General features: G+C 35.6%; 2 protein-coding genes across 3 annotated transcripts; one reads left to right on the forward strand and one right to left on the reverse strand.

Moving 5' to 3' along the window:
- Window positions 1–2437: 2437 nt before the first annotated feature.
- Window positions 2438–9313, reverse strand: LOC109156091 (ubiquitin carboxyl-terminal hydrolase 15-like). Of its 2 annotated transcripts, none has more exons than XM_019303916.1 (14): window positions 9073–9313; window positions 7201–7613; window positions 6624–7026; window positions 6169–6502; window positions 5755–5891; window positions 5476–5564; window positions 5249–5334; window positions 4990–5152; window positions 4634–4757; window positions 4376–4533; window positions 4179–4263; window positions 3630–3842; window positions 3397–3458; window positions 2438–3308 (listed from the first exon to the last, which is right to left on the reverse strand). In XM_019303916.1, the coding sequence occupies exons 2-14, from the start codon at window positions 7545–7547 to the stop codon at window positions 2636–2638; spliced, it is 2874 nt and encodes a 957-aa protein (XP_019159461.1). In that variant the 5' UTR covers window positions 7548–7613; window positions 9073–9313; the 3' UTR covers window positions 2438–2635. The 2 variants fall into 2 exon arrangements, with proteins under 2 accessions (XP_019159461.1, XP_019159460.1); XM_019303915.1 differs by having other exon boundaries at window positions 6169–6535.
- A 6645-nt stretch (window positions 9314–15958) lies between these two features.
- Window positions 15959–18212, forward strand: LOC109156178 (cationic amino acid transporter 8, vacuolar). The gene has a single exon (XM_019304047.1). The coding sequence runs from the start codon at window positions 16156–16158 to the stop codon at window positions 17959–17961; it is 1806 nt and encodes a 601-aa protein (XP_019159592.1). The 5' UTR covers window positions 15959–16155; the 3' UTR covers window positions 17962–18212.
- The last annotated feature ends 24 nt before the right edge of the window (window positions 18213–18236 follow it).

Consider the following 18236-nt stretch of genomic DNA (forward strand, 5'->3'; position numbering starts at 1 on the left):
TTACACTTTAATGTACAATTCAGTGGCCTATTTGATCCTTATTCCTTTATTTTATATGACTTAAATATTTTCTCATGTAAAAGGGTATACTATTATAATATATATAAACGCGCGCGCATGCACACACATATATAAAATCTTTTTTGGTTTGATTATCCTCCCATAAACATATAAACCCACTTACATTCCATGGAACAAAGTCATGATAACCTAATTTCATTTGACCTATACATGAATATCATATTGGCTTATCCCTTCCTAAAGTGATGCTTACACCAATGAATAAGTAACATGGAACAAAGTCATGATAACCTAATTTCATTATTTGACCTATACATCAATACCTTATTCCTTCCAAAAGTGATGCTTACACCAATGAATAAGTTACCAATCTCAGCCTAATGAGAACTCTTGACTGTGTTGTTTGCAAACTTTAAATTGGGTTTCAGCAAAGAAAAAAGTGTCCACTATGCCAAGATAGGTAGTTATGATTCTAATTAGTGTGAAAAGATTTATTGGGGTTTTTTTTTTTTTTCTCAAATCATTAAAATTAAATGTTAGATTCGTGCATCTTATGCAATATGATCTCATATCAAACTATTATTATTTTGAATGAATGGTGGCTTTGTAAAGAACGGGACGAGGAGAGTTGAGAATGATGAGGGAAAGAATACAAACTAAAGAGAGAATAATTGAGGCATAGATTAGAAAGATAGAATAATTTACACTCTCCACTAATTAAGCATCAAATAATTCTTTTCTTTTAGACATATATCATACGGTAACACTAATTTTTAAATTTTAGATTATATTCTAATTTGTTATCATGATTCACATAAAGTATACAAATAATTTTAGATTACACCTGCTCACAAGATTACTAGTTCTCATCTGATTTTAATTATAATCAAAACAATTCAATGAATACAATAAAATATTTGTTTGTGTGCATATATACACAAAAGGTGGGTGCACGAACCATATATATAAATATAAACTTCTCTACACAATCATTTGAATTAAGGAAAACAACAATATACCTTCATGGATAGACCCACTGCAAGAACACACACACTACAGCTTTCCCATCCGCCCTAACCTCCGCCGCCGCCGCCACAACCACCGCCACCTCCGCATCCGCCGCCGCCACCACAGCCACCCCCACAACTACCAGCAGCAGCACAGCAACAACCTTGGGGGCCCTGGGCAATGGATTGAACCACCGTATCCGTTACATCCACCGCCACTTCAGCAACACGCCGTCCATCAATGCCAGTCTCCGCCGTCGCCGCCGCGCCGGCTACGGCGGCGCCACCTCCGGCGAGAACAGCCATATTGCGGACTTTCTTGGCCTCATGACCCCTTTCAACCGAAGCACATATAATCATCCCAATAAAGACAAGTATGCAGAGGACTATGAAGAAGATGATGTATGCGTTCATTATATTATTTTTATTATTATCACCTGAAGACTCATTCTTCAGATCCTTAGCGGCATTTATGGGAACGGTGACGAAAAGGATTGATTATTATTTTAATTTATTACAGCGACAAATAATGATTTATATATGTACTACAAAGAATTAAACATATATGAATCTCAACTTCAAAATGATTGGTTTTGAGCTGATTCTTGTTATCATTACAAGTTTCGAGGAAATTGTGGTTTAATGTTACTATGTTAATTATTGGAAATTTTATATGGGATGTATATATGTTGTCTTCTTTTACTTTGGTACGTAGTGGTTCTGCATGTTTCTGGACGGCATAGCTAATCATATTATATAATTTGGAAAAATTAATTACACAAACTATTCCAGAGGTAGATTGTGTGCATTTTGTGCACTTATGTAGACGCTTTTGTGCATTTATGTATAATTTCACCAGTTCTCACGGAATGAGGGATTCACAAATGAAAACAAGTCTCTGCTTTAAAAAAAAAAAATGTAGACTAATCTGATCCATTCATCTGAGATGATATGATGGACAAGGTTGAAAATTTGAAGAAAAACGTTGTAGTTTTTTCATAAATATTGTACACTTTTGTCTTGCACTGAGACAAGCTCGAGACTTGGGAGTGCATCCTCTGATAACTGAGATGATGTACAATCAAGGTTTATCTGGTGCACTATCTGCTATACCCACTACTAAAAATTATAAAATTTCCGACCACCTGAAAGTGATCTTAAATCAAGTCGAAAGCCTTGTTCCGACCACTTTTAGTATCCGGAAAAACCTTTATTGCTATTTCCGACCACTTTTTGCTTACGATTTGATTTAAGATCACTTTCAAGTGGTCAGAAATTCCATAATTTTCAGTAATGACACCAGGACACCGGGTATAACATACATGATTATACCTAGTATCATTGGTACCGTAGAATCCATGTTTCAAACATCCTAACTATTGGGAAAAGTTTACAAGTCCATGCAAAGCAAGAGAGAACTAAAACTTGTTATTATTGCAACAATGTCAGGAGGAACAAAGAAAAGGTTGATTCAAAAGCCACAATAAATGTGCCCCATTCAATGAAATATTGAGAAATCAAAATTTGAGGCACATCCAGTTAAACTTCTACACTTCTCTCTACCTAACTAAGCTTGCCCATATAATAATGATTTAGGAAATTACATTCTACAATTGATCATAGTAAGTCTGAGGAGCTACATATCTAGACTCGTACCCGTAATTTACATGTCTATCCACAAAAAAAGCTTCACTAGGATGAGAAAAGCTAACCTCCATCAGGTCGTCGTCGCCTCCCTGTACACTACCGGGGTGTGAATCCACGACAAACCCTTTGTTCTCCGAAAAAAATGCTGTGTGGGGCCTAGTTCCCGAGAACATGCTACACGTGATTGTTCTCTTCGAGTTATAGTCCGGGGCAGACATTGTGTTGATGAACGAAGAGAACGGGTCGAGGGCGCTGGCATCAGCGTAATCGACCGTACTGAAAGAGTCCCGGGTGCTCTCGGTAGTGAAGGATGCTTCATCGGAGCTCGTGAAAAGGGACCAGTCACTCGCGGTGGCATCCGAGATCTCCATGTTCTCGGAATACGTTCCCATTATTGGCGGTCTGTTCCTATTCGCATTTCTCAGGACACTACCAGAAGTGCGGTTCATGACATCCACTCCCGTCTTCAATCTATGGTCACGAGATCGATCCGGGCATGCAAAATGGTTACCGGCTTTGATTTGCTCGGGTCGTGAAGGTTTCTGAGATTTTGCGGAGCTGTGCTTTGAAATCCCGTGAACTAGGTGCCTGGTACCCTTGCTAGTTCCAGTTCTATCTGGCCGGGGGGATGACCTATAACAAAGCGTTATACTTAGCGATCCTGTAATTACACACATTGAAAGCAACTTTCTAGATTTTGAATTAAAACCGAAAGATGTACCTCATGTAAAACAAGATATATGCGCCTTCTGTCATAACTCGGCTCATAGGTACTTGCTCAACCTGTCATTTTGATAAACCCGTTTTACCAGACAGTAAGCTTAAAGCACACATTAAAAGCAACTTTCATATTCCTTTTTCCTCGTTTAATTTGCCCAATTATTAGAGTTCAGTTTGGATTTTACCTCGACAATTACTGAAACAAAAACAATACAATTTTATGTAGAACTTTACCTTGGTATCATCAATCCTGAACCAATTGCCTTGCATATCTTTCACATAGGATATATAATGCCCCGAAAATGACGCATTTAGTGTATCTAAGTGGACGACGACAGCATAAAGCATGTAAAGCGGAGGTACATCATCGGTCCCGGTCATATATGGTATCATATCCAGCATTTCGGGGAAAGTAATGCACTTGTTTATCTTGCCATAACACCCACCCTGACAATCATAGTAAAAAAAAAAAAAAAAAAAAACATTCAAAGATCACTAGAGCACGATATAACTTTATGGCGGGGCATCTTCTTAGCCTAAATATATTATGCCTGTAAGTTTTTATTAATTGGGGAAAAAAAACTATCTTATGAGGCAGCATAAACGTTATGACTTTAACAATCAGCTAACAGCTAATTTACCAAACATCTTTCTACAATCAACCAATTCTATCAACTAATCAAACCCACTGACCCAATCAGCTAACAGCTATCAGCCAACAGCTATTTACCAAACATCCCTAATAGTCTGTAATGCATTATTTGTAACGCGGTGAAACATTACCTGAAATCTTTTCAAGACAATAGTCAAGATATTAGGAGCTTCCTGTATGCTTAATTGCTTTTGTGCTCGAACATATGAAGAACAGCTTTTTTCAACAACATGCAAAAAAACATAAGTAATTAAATATAAGTCTCTCCAGTTATAAGTCAAATAGGACATTCAAAAGGAACATGAAAAGTATTGTATCAATAACACACCTTCCACATCTATACATGTTTTCTCCATCAAGATCTTCGGGACTTGTAAATTGTGTCAACGCATCTTCAAGGGATTCAACCCAGCCATATATTTCCAATGTAAGATCCATGATGTTTTCATAGCACTCTGACTCGTGATGACATCTCAAACATTTGACCTAGTTTAAATAAGACTTCCGTAAATCTAAATTTTATAAAAAAAATATTGAAATTACAGGACAAAGCATCAGAAGATTGAACTTGAAGATGACCAAAAACCTTAGATCTTAGTCGTCCCCCAAAAATGTGCTGAATAAAGGTTGTTTCCTGCAGTCTAGGTTCAACGGCCTTTTCTCCACCCAAACCTTCCAAGCATATAGATTGCATTGATGCCACAAGAAGCCTAGATAAACACGAAGTCATAGATATTCAGGATATCGAACATACTAACCGTATGAGAGTAAAATCTATAATAGTATTTGTAAATTTCAATACTCGCAAAACTCATCATAGTTCTCTTTTATATTCACTTTACAAACAATCTTTGCGATGAAAGAACTGAATTTGTTTATAACAATTTGACACAAAAACACGCAATAATTTCCAATGAGAACGAGGATTTGAGTCATGTAAACCTTAAAAATTCATGTGCATCTTCCTGGCTTCCGTTTCCAATCTGGCTGTTTATGCTCTGCATACGCAAAAGAAATCTATTGGGAGACAGAGGTTCCCCGCTCTCTCTTAACATCATCACATGCTGCTCAAGTTCACACATGAGGCACCAATCTCTGCCACAGCCTGGTACACGAGTTCAAAAATATATACGATTTTCTTCTATGTAGACAGATTAAAGACAGAAAATGGCAGAAAGAGCATTTCAGAGAAGTTAATTACAAGTTCGAGAATGTGATCGATGAAGCAGATAGACTGTTAGAGGTTTGGTGAAGGTCAAACACTGCAAGACTGCATTGGCATAACAACTGCAAAATAGAACCAAAGAAAAGAGCGAAAACGAATGGCTTAATCAGGTAGTGGTGCCATAGAGATATTTTAGACTACTTTTGGGAAAACCGAAATTTTCAAATATCAACACTAAATTTCAAAAAGAACTAAAAGTATACCTATTCCCGCAATTAATTAGTCCTCTAGGCGAGACATTGAGAACTTCATACTGAAAGTACTTCACAAATTCTTCATAAGGAAACAGCATCTGTACATTTGAAAAAAAGCATTAATTAATGCCCAGAATAGACTTCCTCAATAAAAGTAAATAACATTAATAACAGAGTTTAAATGGAGATAAAGACATTTTTTTTACCAATAGACTAAATTCTTTCAAGCTTTCTGTCTATTAAATAAAGCAATGTTAAACCTCAATCTAGAGCTCAGTAGAGGCCGACCTTTAATTTCTTGTGCTTGTCAGTTTTGACTACTGAATGTGCTTGCCTGTCGGGCCTCGATGACTTCATTAGACCAAACATTTTCATGATGCCATTGCGTCCATTAGAAGGAATCGACTCCTTTATTTTAGCATTTCCTGCATCACAAATCAATTTTCATGCAAAAGAAGAGAATGAACTTCATACAGAAAATTGAAGCATGTGCTCCATCTCGACTAAAAGCCTAAGCTAATAGTTGGGTTGCACATTAATGGTTATATGCAAAGATTCGAACCCATGACCTTTGATCTAGCTCTGATACCAAATTGAAGCATATGCTCCATCTCAACTAAAAGCCTAAACTAATAGTTGGGTTGCACATTAATGGTTATATGCTCAAGACAGAATAGAAAATTAGAAATGCAAGAAACATACTCAATTCATCCGCTTTCTGACCCTCCCCATCCTGATCTGAACACATTTCATCTCTTGATACTTTCGGTTTAGGTTTATTGATTTTCCTTGTTGCACCCATTTCACAAGAATAGTCCATGCCAGCAGTCATATCCTGAGAAGTTAATCCTCCCGAGAGAATGTTATCTCCATTACTCGTATCCACTTGAGTTTCCCATGCATTTGTCTCGTGACTCTCTAAATTCTGTGCATCTGAGCTGGCATAGTAGCTTTTTGTCCAGGGATCATTCTCACTTTGCCTCTGTGACATATAACCGTTCTGCATTGCACTTTTGTTATCACCGGGAACGCTATACTGTTCATAAAGCATAGAGTCACTCTCTTGTAACTGCAGTAAACAACAAATAAAGCATGAAGAAAGCGGAACCACAGAAATGTAAAACCCCATCACTTTCATAATTGATGAGACTTAAAACCTTATTTCTAGTAGAAGATTCTGATGATGGAACCGTACAGCACGAAGTTGATGAAGTAACTCTACTCCTAGAGGATTGATCAGAACCTTCTAATATGTTTCCTTCAGCTTTTCTATTTCCTTTCCGTGAAGCTCTTCGTTCAATAGATCTTCTCTGTCTCAATGGAGATTCAGAGGGATCTATCGAAGCACAAGCAACACCAGTTGAGCTTGGTGTACTTATAGGAGGAGATTGAACGATATGGTCAGAAGGGTCTTTCTCGAACTTAGGCTGCTTGGCATTGTGTTCAAGAAACTGTGCACTTATGTTACTATCAACTGAGACCCGTCCAGGGAGCTCTTCCAATAGCTGGCACTCTTGTTTGTGAATTTCCCTCCAATGGAGAATCTGGCACTTGCCCGAACTGTATAGACATTATCACTTGAAATAATTAGCTTTGGCCATATCCATACCAAATTTTAAGCATGATATTCAGAGGGGGACGGGGGAAAGACAAAAGCTTCAACATAGCACTGCAAGTCCCTAAACGAGAGATCCAAGATAGCTGACTAAATCAAATTCAAATGTTTAGTCATACCAATAGCGAACAGACTTGCATCTAGAGCACCGAGTTGTTGCTTGACCATAGCACCTTGCACACTGATGAAGCGAAGTATTTGGCAAAGGCACACTTGGCACACTTGCAACCTGATGAAGTGAATTGCTCGGCAAAGGTACAGGTACAGGTACAGGAGGAAAGACATTGGCAGCAGACATGGCTTCTACCCTAAAAGCTTCTTCAGCAGCCTGTTGAGCTAATACACTTGCCCTCCCTTTCTTTTTTGCAGCCTCATTCCATTTTCCTAGGAAGATGTAAATAACAAGCGGAAGCACAACTAGGAACAAAAACAGAGCAAGAACATCGGTTTCACTTGGCTGGAGCATGATCCCACCAGAAAACTCATGTCCAATTTGCCGAAACTCCTCCTTGAGAACACTGATCACCTTTAGCTACAAAAAGCTCAAGAGAATTTTAATCAATATGTCAATGTCTACTGCAGCAAGAAACATTAGCCCCATTGTATGTGAAAAACAAATAAGGATATAGCAAAAGCAATCATCAGACTTGAACTAATTGCACGTTTGCATCTTCCTTTTGCATGAAAGAATTGAAGGATTTGAAAGATTTCCAAAGCAAGGATTAGAAGTGTTTTGTTTGACAGTAACCTAAATCAACTCGAACTACTTTCTAGAAGTAAGAAGAACAAGTAATTCACATTATTACAAATTAAGCAAGAATTATAAGTGTATTTATCAACAAGAAAGAATCATAAAAACCCTCCTTTTTTCAGTGAATAATTTACTTTTTTTGACAAGCTTAGATCTAGTCACTCAAGCATTGGTTGCTAACAAGGAAATAAGTAACTATCATTCCTCTAAGAAATGGTAACCAAATCTGCTATGTCAGAAAAGCAAACGATATGTCCTTATTCGCCCAAACTTAGTAAGGTTAGAAGATTCTATCCATATGCAGAATGAAAAGGTTCATTCTTTTCAGTTTTTCACTGCCAGAATTCTCTCTAACGGGTATTTTCTTGTCTGTTGAGGGACGTAAACCTGCCTTCATATAGGAAGGCCAACCAAACAAGCACTAACTCTTCCTACATAGAAGCTTTTACAACATCATAGTCCAAATAATGTAATTCCTCCACCTACTATGTTGAAAAAAATATCAATACTAGTGGTTTCCAAATGATAGGAAATTTTCTGGAACTCGCCATATCAAAATAGCAATAAATATATGTAATGAGCAGCACTTGTACATAATTGGATCAAATTAAACAATAAGATTGGCAGGAAAAAAGCTTGGTTATAGCATATGGTGCCTCTTTGTTTCTCTAGCTCTTGATAGATAAAAGTATTTCAATTTAATCTTCTAATGTTTTACTCCCTCCTTCTCTCTATATGGTGCAGAACAGCTTTAAGCAATAAGACTCCCAGTCAATTCTCTGAATGTTCCCACTAATTTCACCAACTCCTGTCAATTTTTTGACCAATTGTACTCTAAACTCCATAAAAAAAATTAATTAATTAATCAATTAATTAATTAACTAAACCTCAACAAACAAGCTATCCAACGGCTGCATTTGCAAATAAAAGTAAGCGCAGAAACCCATTTCTGGAAATGGAAAGTTGGGGAAACACAGTGAGATGAACTCAAGGAGAAGGAAAAATAAGAATGTTCAAGTAAAGTAACCCCGACACCCAGCATTTTCTAGGTAGAGCATAAAACTTTCCCTTACACTCGTACCAATAAAATAACATTAAAAAAAAAAATCTAATCTTTATGGTGTTTACGAGCTAAAACGCCAAGACCCAGATAAAATCAGGCGTTCAAGCTCGAGATTCAGATAAGAACAAGCATAGAGACACGGTAGAACCCAGAAAGATCCTTAGGCCAAGTTAATACCTTTCTGCATAAGAGGCAAATCAGGAGAATAACACCCTTGGTCTCTTTTGCAGCTCCTGGTTCTTCTCTTGTTAGCTCGGAAAGATACTTTTATTCCTCAAATGGTAAGAAATCCACCGCTTCTGCTCTCCATTGGCCTGCCTGGCTTCACAAAATGCCTCCCTTCTTCTCACTACTCGTTTGCACTTTAAGATTGGGGAATACTCGTCTGTGCTCACTCCACACCCTACAGCTTCAGTCCAGGACAAAGGCTTTGGACTCGGTGGACATGATTTCAGACTTTCCGGTGGGTGGGGCCCGGAGAGGATAGATCAGGGCCGTCGATCGCGTCCTTGTCAGATGATGATGGAACCAAAGAGAAAGTCTTGAAATTGGTCTTCTCTTCTCTGGAGAGATGTTTCAGTTTTTATTTGTATATTTGTTTAGTAACCAAAAAAAAACCACTGTTATTGCTCAAAAATGTACATTAGTTTAAGTTATTTATATTTAATTAATTTAAACTAATAAAATTAATAGATTATATTTATTAGAAGTTAAATTTATAACATTGTGATTACTCTAATTAATTTAATTAATATTTTTTTTATATTTATTTTTATTTTTTAAGCAGTGAGGTGTGACTCGAAGAGAGTTTGAGTTCTCAATAAATGAGTTTAAGTTGTTTATAATTAATTGTCTCAAATTAAAAAAAATTAATATACATTTTTACTATGAATCAAATTTATAATATTGTAATTACTAAATTAACAATTTGATGAATTTAGTTGGAGTTTTATTTATTTCTTTGAGGAAATATTGAAAATGATCCTCCGACTATGGTATTTTTTTAAAAATTGGTCCTATAAATTTTAATTGAACCCAAACTGGTCCTCCAATTATTAAATTTTAAGTCAAATCGATCCTCCGTTAGTTAGACGTGAACTTAACCGTCAAATGGCAAAACAGAAAATTTACTTTGTATAATGTTTGGATTACCAATACCTTTGACTTTTCTCCCAAATTAGCGAATGAATTGTACAATTTACTGAGGGCAAAATAAAATTTAAAGGAAATTCACAATTTATAATTTACTGAAAGTTCTTCAGGCTTCAACAATTCGTTCGCTAATTTATGAGAAAAATCAAAGGCGTGGGTAGTCTAAACATTATATAATATAAATTTTATGTTTTTCCCTCTAATTTAACGGTCAAGTTCACGCCTAACTAACGGATGATCAATTTGACTTGAAATAGTTAGAAGACCATATTGGATTCAACAAGTCATAGGACAAATTTGAGAAAGGGTCATTGTTAGAGGACGATTTTGAAAATTGCCTCTATTTATTTTAATAAGTTGGGAGGTGGGGCCCAGGGAGAGTTTGAGTTCCCAATAATGGAAATGCGGTGGACACGTGTACGGGGATGATTAGCCGATGAGACGAATGTTGTGTGTGCTTTGCGGTCACGGATTTGATTTTGAAAGAGTGAAAGAAATTCCCCAATTTGTAAAGTGGAATAAAGCAGGTAACAGTAGATTACAGTTTGACTAATGACGTATACATCTCGGGTCGGGTCTCCCTATGGATTTCGGATGGTAGACCACGTGCGTTGCACGTGGGGACATATATGAGCAAATCATATTTTGGCTATTTTGATGCCTATCTGTTTGGTAAAGATCCCCCAATGTACAAACGAGCAAATCCTTTATTTTTTTTAATATTTTAATTAATTAATTATTAAAAATTATTTTAAAATTGATAACTTGCTACATCAGGTAAACAAGTCATTTCTGGTTAAATTACATGTTTTTGTGTTGTTTAATGGCTCAATTGTATTTTTGTAGTTCAATAGTCTAATTGTAATTTGATGTGCAGTTGAGTGGTCTATTTGACCCTTATTTCTAATATAATAATAATAATAATAATAATTATTATTATTATTATTATTATTATTATTATTATTATTGATGAAAATATATTACACATTCAAACCCTATGTACATAATTGCAACTAGTCATTTAGGTATATTTTAATAGATAATTGGGTGATTGATTCACACCTAAAACATGTAATAACAACAATATCATAAAATATAATTGGAGAAAGGTAATCCCAAAGGACCAAAAAGCACTATTATTGAAGTTTTGACAAACAACAAAAGGAATATAGAATTAGGAGGACAGTTAGTGTTTGATTAATAGTATATATTTATTTGGGACCATATTTAGTCATAAATCTGGTATGATCATTTCATCATTTGAACTTCAAAAGTACTCATCATATCATAGGCTTATCAAACAACTCCCTAGTCCCTACTTTTGGTTTTTTTTTTTTAATAAACTATTTTTCTTATAAATAAATACTTTTAAGGTGACAAGAGAAACCTATTGCAATTATACAAGTGTGTTTTAAGTAAATTTTAGTTATGTATACTAATCTATAAACTATGTAGAAAAGATAATCACACTAAAAATACCATGTGTAATAGGTTTGACAAAGAAAACGTTGGCAATAATTAAATTTGTGAAACACATGACTTTTTATTTAGAATTATAGATTGATACCATATGAGGATCGTTATACTGTGGACCATGGTCCACAGTGCTGGTCTTATACGCGTTTGTATGGGTCTTATGTTGTGAGTTTTTTTGTGTATTGTAATATAAAACTGTGTACCTAAAGAGTATCAATTATGTACCTGCAACAAATTAGTAGTTGTGTGTAAAACATATTGTGTGTCTTATGTTAGGGATTTATATATTGTGTTTTGAAATTTTATGCTTATAAAACATAAATTATCTACCTAAATCATATTTGAAAATAAGTAAATATATAACGTGTATGTGTTTTGTGTTGTAAGTTTTTGTGTCTTGTGTTATGAATTGATGTACATTGAGAATATGAATTATGTACATAGAATATATTAGTAGTTGTGTAACAAAACATATATATTGTGTGTCTTATGTTTTGAATTCATGTATTGCGTTATGAAATTATATGTCTATAGAACATAAATTATCTACCTAAATTAGATTTGAAAATAAAGTAAATATATAACATGTGTATATGTCTTGTGTTGTGAATTTTTGTATCTTGTATAATGAAATTCTGTACATTAAATAAATTATGCACCTAAAATATATTGTAGTTGTATAGTTAAATTTTAAAGATTAAAACCACATCGTTTTAATTCAGGGCCCACAATACTATGTGGACCTGGTCCACAGTATAAATTGCCACCATATTATCACTAGTTTGAACAGGTTGGCCCATATTTAAGTTTTGGGCCTAAAACGGTTCAACTTTGGCCCACCAAATATAAAGGCGCAAATTATGCTGTGCAACCGAATGCACCTTGCAAGGTGCATACGGTTGCAAAACGGCACCGTTTTGGTTAAAAAAACACGCGTCCCACTTAAAGAAAAAATCAGGTTCGATTTTCGACAATAGCATTTGTATATATCCAGAAATTCATAACTATATATCCACAAATTCATAACTATATATCCACAGTGAATGAATGAAGTAAAAATCCACAATGAATGAACTAAATATCCACAATGAATGAACTAAATATCCATAAATTCATAACTATATATTCATAAATTCATAACTATATATCCACAGTGAATGAATGGAGTAAATATCTACAATGAATGAACTAAATATCCACAATGAATGAACTAAATATCCATAAATTCATAACTATATATCCACAAATTTATAACTATATATCCAGAAATTCATAACTATATATCCACAATAATGCTATTGCCGAGAATCGAACCTGAATTTTTATTTTTTAAAGTGGAACGCGCGTTTTTAGTCAAAACGACGTCGTTTTACATCATATGCACCATGCGCATGGTACATTCGGTTGCACAACATAACTATTGATATAAAGGGCAACAATTATATTGTGGACCGCTGTCCACAAGGCTTTGTGAACCATGGTCTAAAAACGATGTTGTTTCTTTAAGTAAAGAAACGACAGCCGTTACAGTTTAACGGAGCGTGTATTTTTTATGTGTTAATTACCAAATAAAACTATAGTGTATTTAAACAGACACTGCCTCATTTATTATTTGTATATTACAAATGAAACAGCAATTGAATTGAACTGAAACTGTAGTTGGGTTGAAATGAAATTGCAGTGTATACAAAATGAAACAAAATAACAATTTCACAATTTGAGTGTATAATATCGAATAAAACTGTAGTTGTGTTGAAATGAAACCACAGTGTATGCAAAATGAAACTGAATAACAAAATTACTTTTTGCGGAACGGCGCAAAACGGGTGCCGTTTCTTTTCATTAAACAAAACGACGTCTTTTTTATGCGTGTACTACAATACATTGTGGACCGCGGTCCACAGTAAAATTTGTCATATAAAGAGAGAGTGGGAAAGAGTGAAATATGATTATTTTAAGTTATTTAAAACCACAATAATAATGAAAATTGTTGTAATATATATATAAAAAAAAAGTATTGTATTATCACTAGTAACTAGTAATTGTCACGAGCGATGCACGGATTATTATTAATTTAATAAATTTACCAATTAATTTTGTGGCATTCTCTAAATTAGCAAATAAAGTTATGGTTGTAGAAACAGAAAAATTTATTTCTACCAACAAAAAAAATAAACAGAAAAACTTACTTGATTTATTCAGCTCATAATTAGGTTTATTAAAAATGTAAGTATAACTATACAATATTTAATATTTTTAATAGTTTAATTATGATATTGCTATGTTGATTTTAAAATTTGTTGTTACTTGTATTATTATTTGAATTTCAAATAACTAATTTAATTATATAGCTAACGTATTTAAATAAAATTTGTAAATAAAATAACAGACAATATTTGTCAAAAATTTCCACAAAAAAATTATTCATTTGAAAAATATTATTTATGTAAGAACTATGTTTATTTTATATCTAATTTCTCATTTTTTATATATGTGGAATCAAATTAATTTTACTTGAGGTTTAAATGAATATATACACAAATTATATTAAATATAAAACTTTTTTTTGATTAAAAGAGAGAGGGAGAAACCCTCGGGACTCAAACACGTCTAAAAGCTATCGCTCCCAGTTGATCGAGCTTGAGGTCCTCCATGATATCGATGGGTGCTTCCCGGAGATCCCGATAGCCAACCTGGTGCTTGAGAGCCGCCGAGAGGTATTAAATATAAAACTTTACTAATAAATGCATTCATATTTCTAATTTTATTTGCATTCACACTTGATGGGAAAATTTTTCCCCCATTTCATTTTGCTTTAATATATATAGAGATAAAGATATAAATAAAGATAGAGATAGAGATTCTACCATTTTGCTATTTTATAATAGAGATTACTACAATTTTGAATGAAAACTTTTGCCAATTGATCATTTACTACTTTTTTATTGCTATTTTATAATAGAGATTTTTATAAATACTTATAAAAATGATGAAATATTGAGTGCTAAACTAAGCCATAAGTCTAATTTGACTTTTAATTCTTATATCGTTTCTCTGTTACACCTTTATCATATTCATTATTATTATTATATTAAATATAAAATTCTACTAATAAATGTGAACACAATAAATACATTCATATTCCTAATCTCATTTGCATTCACACTTGGGCAGGAGCTTTAATATATATAAAGATAGAGATAAAGATAAAGATATAATAAAGAGATATAGAAATAGAGAGATATAGAGATAGAGATAGAGAGGTATGAGGATGAGCAATCATTATGCGTTGGACCAGTGTCTAGCATGCATGCTGGACACGGGTAACAGTGCCGTTAGGCACTGTTATCTCCTTTTTTTTTTTTTTTTTTTTTTTTTTTTTTTTTTTTTTTTTAAATTTCAGACCGCTTCGTTATAGGAATATATGTTCATAATTTTATTACTATATGTTAATAACTGTACATTCATAACTCCATAATTGTACGTTCATAACTCTATAATTGTACATTCATAACTCCATAACTATACATTCATAACTCCATAATTGTACATTCATAACTCCATAATTGTACATTCGTAATTTTCGAAGCTCTATGTTCACAATTTTAGAGCTCTATGTTCATAATTTTATCACTATATGTTCATAATTGTAAGTTCATAATGTCAGAGCTCTTTGTTCATAATTCGATCAATAACTGTACATTCATAATTCCATAACTTATTCATAATCTCATAACTGTAGATTCATAACTCCATAACTGTAGATTCATAACTCCATAACTGTACATTCATAATCTTCGAAGCTCTATATTCACAATTTTAAAGCTTCATGGTCATAATTTTATCACTATATGTTCATAATTGTAAGTTCATAATGTTAGAGTTCTGTGTTCATAATTTCATAATTGCATAACTGTACATTCATAACGGCATAACTGTACATTCATAATCCAAAAAAAATAACGCCGTTAACGGCAAAACGCACGTAATTTTTTTTTTTTTTTTAAAAACTAAATGACGCGTTTTTTTTTTTTTTTTTTGAAAAACGACGTCGTTTTAGGTCCGTGTCCATAATTCATTGTGGACACGGGTCCAGGGCATAATTTGCCGAGGGTGAGAGAGTTCAGGTAAAGTATTGTATTTGTTATTACTAACTTACTAAGTCAAATGAGCTGTAATATACTGATATTTTTGACACTTAATTGAGTTAATTCTTATATCGTTACTAACCCATAAGTCTAATTTGACTTTTAATTCTTATCATATCGCCTTTATCAGATCATTTACTCGAATTCATTAAACACTTTTTAAGTTAATTATAAGATTTTTAATAATGATAATTGACATATGTAATGTATGATGAGTTGAAAAATGTGAAATATATATAAAATTGAACTTGCCAACAACCACCTACTACTACTACTAGTCACAAAGTCAGAAACGAGTCATGTAGGTGAGATTCAGAATCAAGATTCGAAGCCGCTATTAACCTTGCCCATAAACTGTGTAAGATACGGATTACTAGGAATCCAACGCGAGAGAGGAGATTCCTCAGTCCAATCAAAGCTCTCCGCTTGTTGGCTGGGAATTCGGAATTAGGAATTACACCTTCTTTAGGAGACTGGAGTGGCTATGAAACCGCCCTCTGAAGTTCTTGAAGATCTCAGTTGTCCTCTCACTACCACAGCCGCCATGGATGATAATAAGAGGAGATCGTACTGGCGGTTTAGCAAGAATGATTTTTTCCCGGAGCCCACATTCGAGAACTTCTCCACCTACCTCCACGCCCTGGGCCGGACGCCGGGTCGCCTCAAAGACCGGTTTTTGTCCCGCTCCGATGAGGCGACGGAGATGGTGGAGCTGAAGAAGGAGTCGGAGAACGAGATGCAGAAATGTCTCACATGGTGGGACCTCATGTGGCTCGGGTTCGGGTCCGTAGTCGGGTCGGGCATCTTCACCATCACCGGCCTCGAAGCGCGCGAGGACGCCGGTCCTTCCATTGTTCTAGCCTACGCAATCTCCGGCCTCTCCGCTTTGCTCTCTGTTTTCTGCTACACAGAATTCTCCGTCGAGATCCCAATCGCCGGCGGCTCCTTCTCCTTCCTCCGCATCGAGCTCGGCGATTTCGTGGCGTTCTTGGCCGCAGGTAACCTTCTATTGGAAGCCGTCGTAGGCGCCGCCGGGCTAGGCCGCTCCTGGTCTTCCTATTTCTCCACTCTCATAAGCAACAATGCCGATTTCTTGAGAATCAAGATTGATTCTTTCGCTGAAGGGTTCAATTTGTTGGATCCAACGGCTGTGGTGATTCTCGCCGTTGCAAATGGAATAGCCATGACTGGAACTCGCCACACTTCCATTCTCAACTGGCTAAGCTCCATAATTACTGCTTTGATTATAGTTTTCATCATCATTGTTGGGTTTATTAATGCCAAAACTGAGAATATATCCCCATTTATCCCCTTTGGAGCTGGGGGGGTATTTAGGGCTGCAGCTGTAGTGTACTGGTCTTATACAGGTTTCGATATGGTGGCAACAATGGCGGAGGAGACTAAGAAGCCCTCTCGGGATATACCGTTAGGTTTGGTTGGTTCAATGTCTATTATCACTGTAGTTTATTGCCTAATGTCATTGGCTCTCACCATGATGGTGAAGTACACCATGATTGATCCAGATGCCCCGTTTTCGGTTGCTTTCGAGGGGATAGGGATGAAATGGGCTAAGTATTTGGTCACCGTTTGTGCTTTGAAGGGAATGACGACGAGTATGCTAGTAGGGTCTATGGGGCAGGCTCGATACACTACTCAGATTGCCCGGGCGCATATGATTCCCCCGTGGTTTTCCCTCGTTCATCCGAGGACGGGGACGCCAATATACGCTACTTTGTTGACCACCATAACGAGCTGTGTTATCTCGTCCTTCACGAGCTTGGATGTCTTGTCTAGCGTGTTCTCGTTCAGCACGCTTTCCATTTTCATGCTAATGGCGGTTGCTTTGCTGGTTAGGCGATACTACGTTAAGGAGCAGACTACGAGAGGCGATTATATCAGATTCTTGGTGTGTCTGTTTGTCATCATGTGTTCATCGATTGGAGCGACGGTTCTTTGGAACCGGGATAGTAGAGGATGGGTTGGGTATAGTGTGGCGGGCGTTTTATGGGGTTTGGGCACGTTAGGAATGGGATTGCTTCCGAAAAAGAGAGTTCCGAAAGTTTGGGGAGTTCCCCTCGTTCCTTTGCTGCCATCGCTGTCGATTGGGATGAACTTGTTTCTTATAGGGTCTCTTGGTGCCGTCGCGTTTTGGAGGTTCTTTGTATGTAGCGCCGTGATGGTAGTTTACTACCTACTCGTTGGTGTTCATACTACGTACGATATGGCTCATCAAGGTCATCCCGCTTTGAGAACTGAAGAGGGGAAAGGCGCTTCCGATCAAGAGTTATAGTAGGTTAGATGCCGAAAATCTGCATCTTCATTTATGTACATTTCACCAGATGTCAAGGTTCTTTGGCTCAGTGTCTAGTATTAAAGGTAGAATATGGTTTCATTTTAGTTTAGGATGGTTTCTTTTTATTCTTTTGGAGTTTGCAGTGGTGATCATTGACAAGCTAATAGACATATCACATATGTGTGATTAACATGGATTGGAAAAGAAATGTCAATGAATAATGTGTCATTTTGATTCATTATTGTCAATGAGGTTTTGTTATGCATGTGTCT

The sequence above is a fragment of the Ipomoea nil genome, unplaced genomic scaffold, assembly GCF_001879475.1.
Source record: "Ipomoea nil cultivar Tokyo-kokei standard unplaced genomic scaffold, Asagao_1.1 scaffold2704, whole genome shotgun sequence".
Classification (NCBI taxonomy): Eukaryota; Viridiplantae; Streptophyta; class Magnoliopsida; order Solanales; family Convolvulaceae; genus Ipomoea; species Ipomoea nil.

Bases quoted from the DNA above. Each gene is read 5' to 3' on its own strand.
- LOC109156091 (XM_019303915.1), bottom strand. From the start codon at position 7,547: ATGCTCCAGCCAAGTGAAACCGATGTTCTTGCTCTGTTTTTGTTCCTA. The intron at 5,335-5,475 runs GTATACTTTTAG...TCTATTTTGCAG, and splicing joins CTAATTAATTGCGGGAATAG to TTGTTATGCCAATGCAGTCT. The intron at 3,309-3,396 runs GTACATCTTTCG...GCTTTGTTATAG, and splicing joins TATATCTTGTTTTACATGAG to GTCATCCCCCCGGCCAGATA.
- LOC109156178 (XM_019304047.1), top strand. From the start codon at position 16,156: ATGAAACCGCCCTCTGAAGTTCTTGAAGATCTCAGTTGTCCTCTCACT.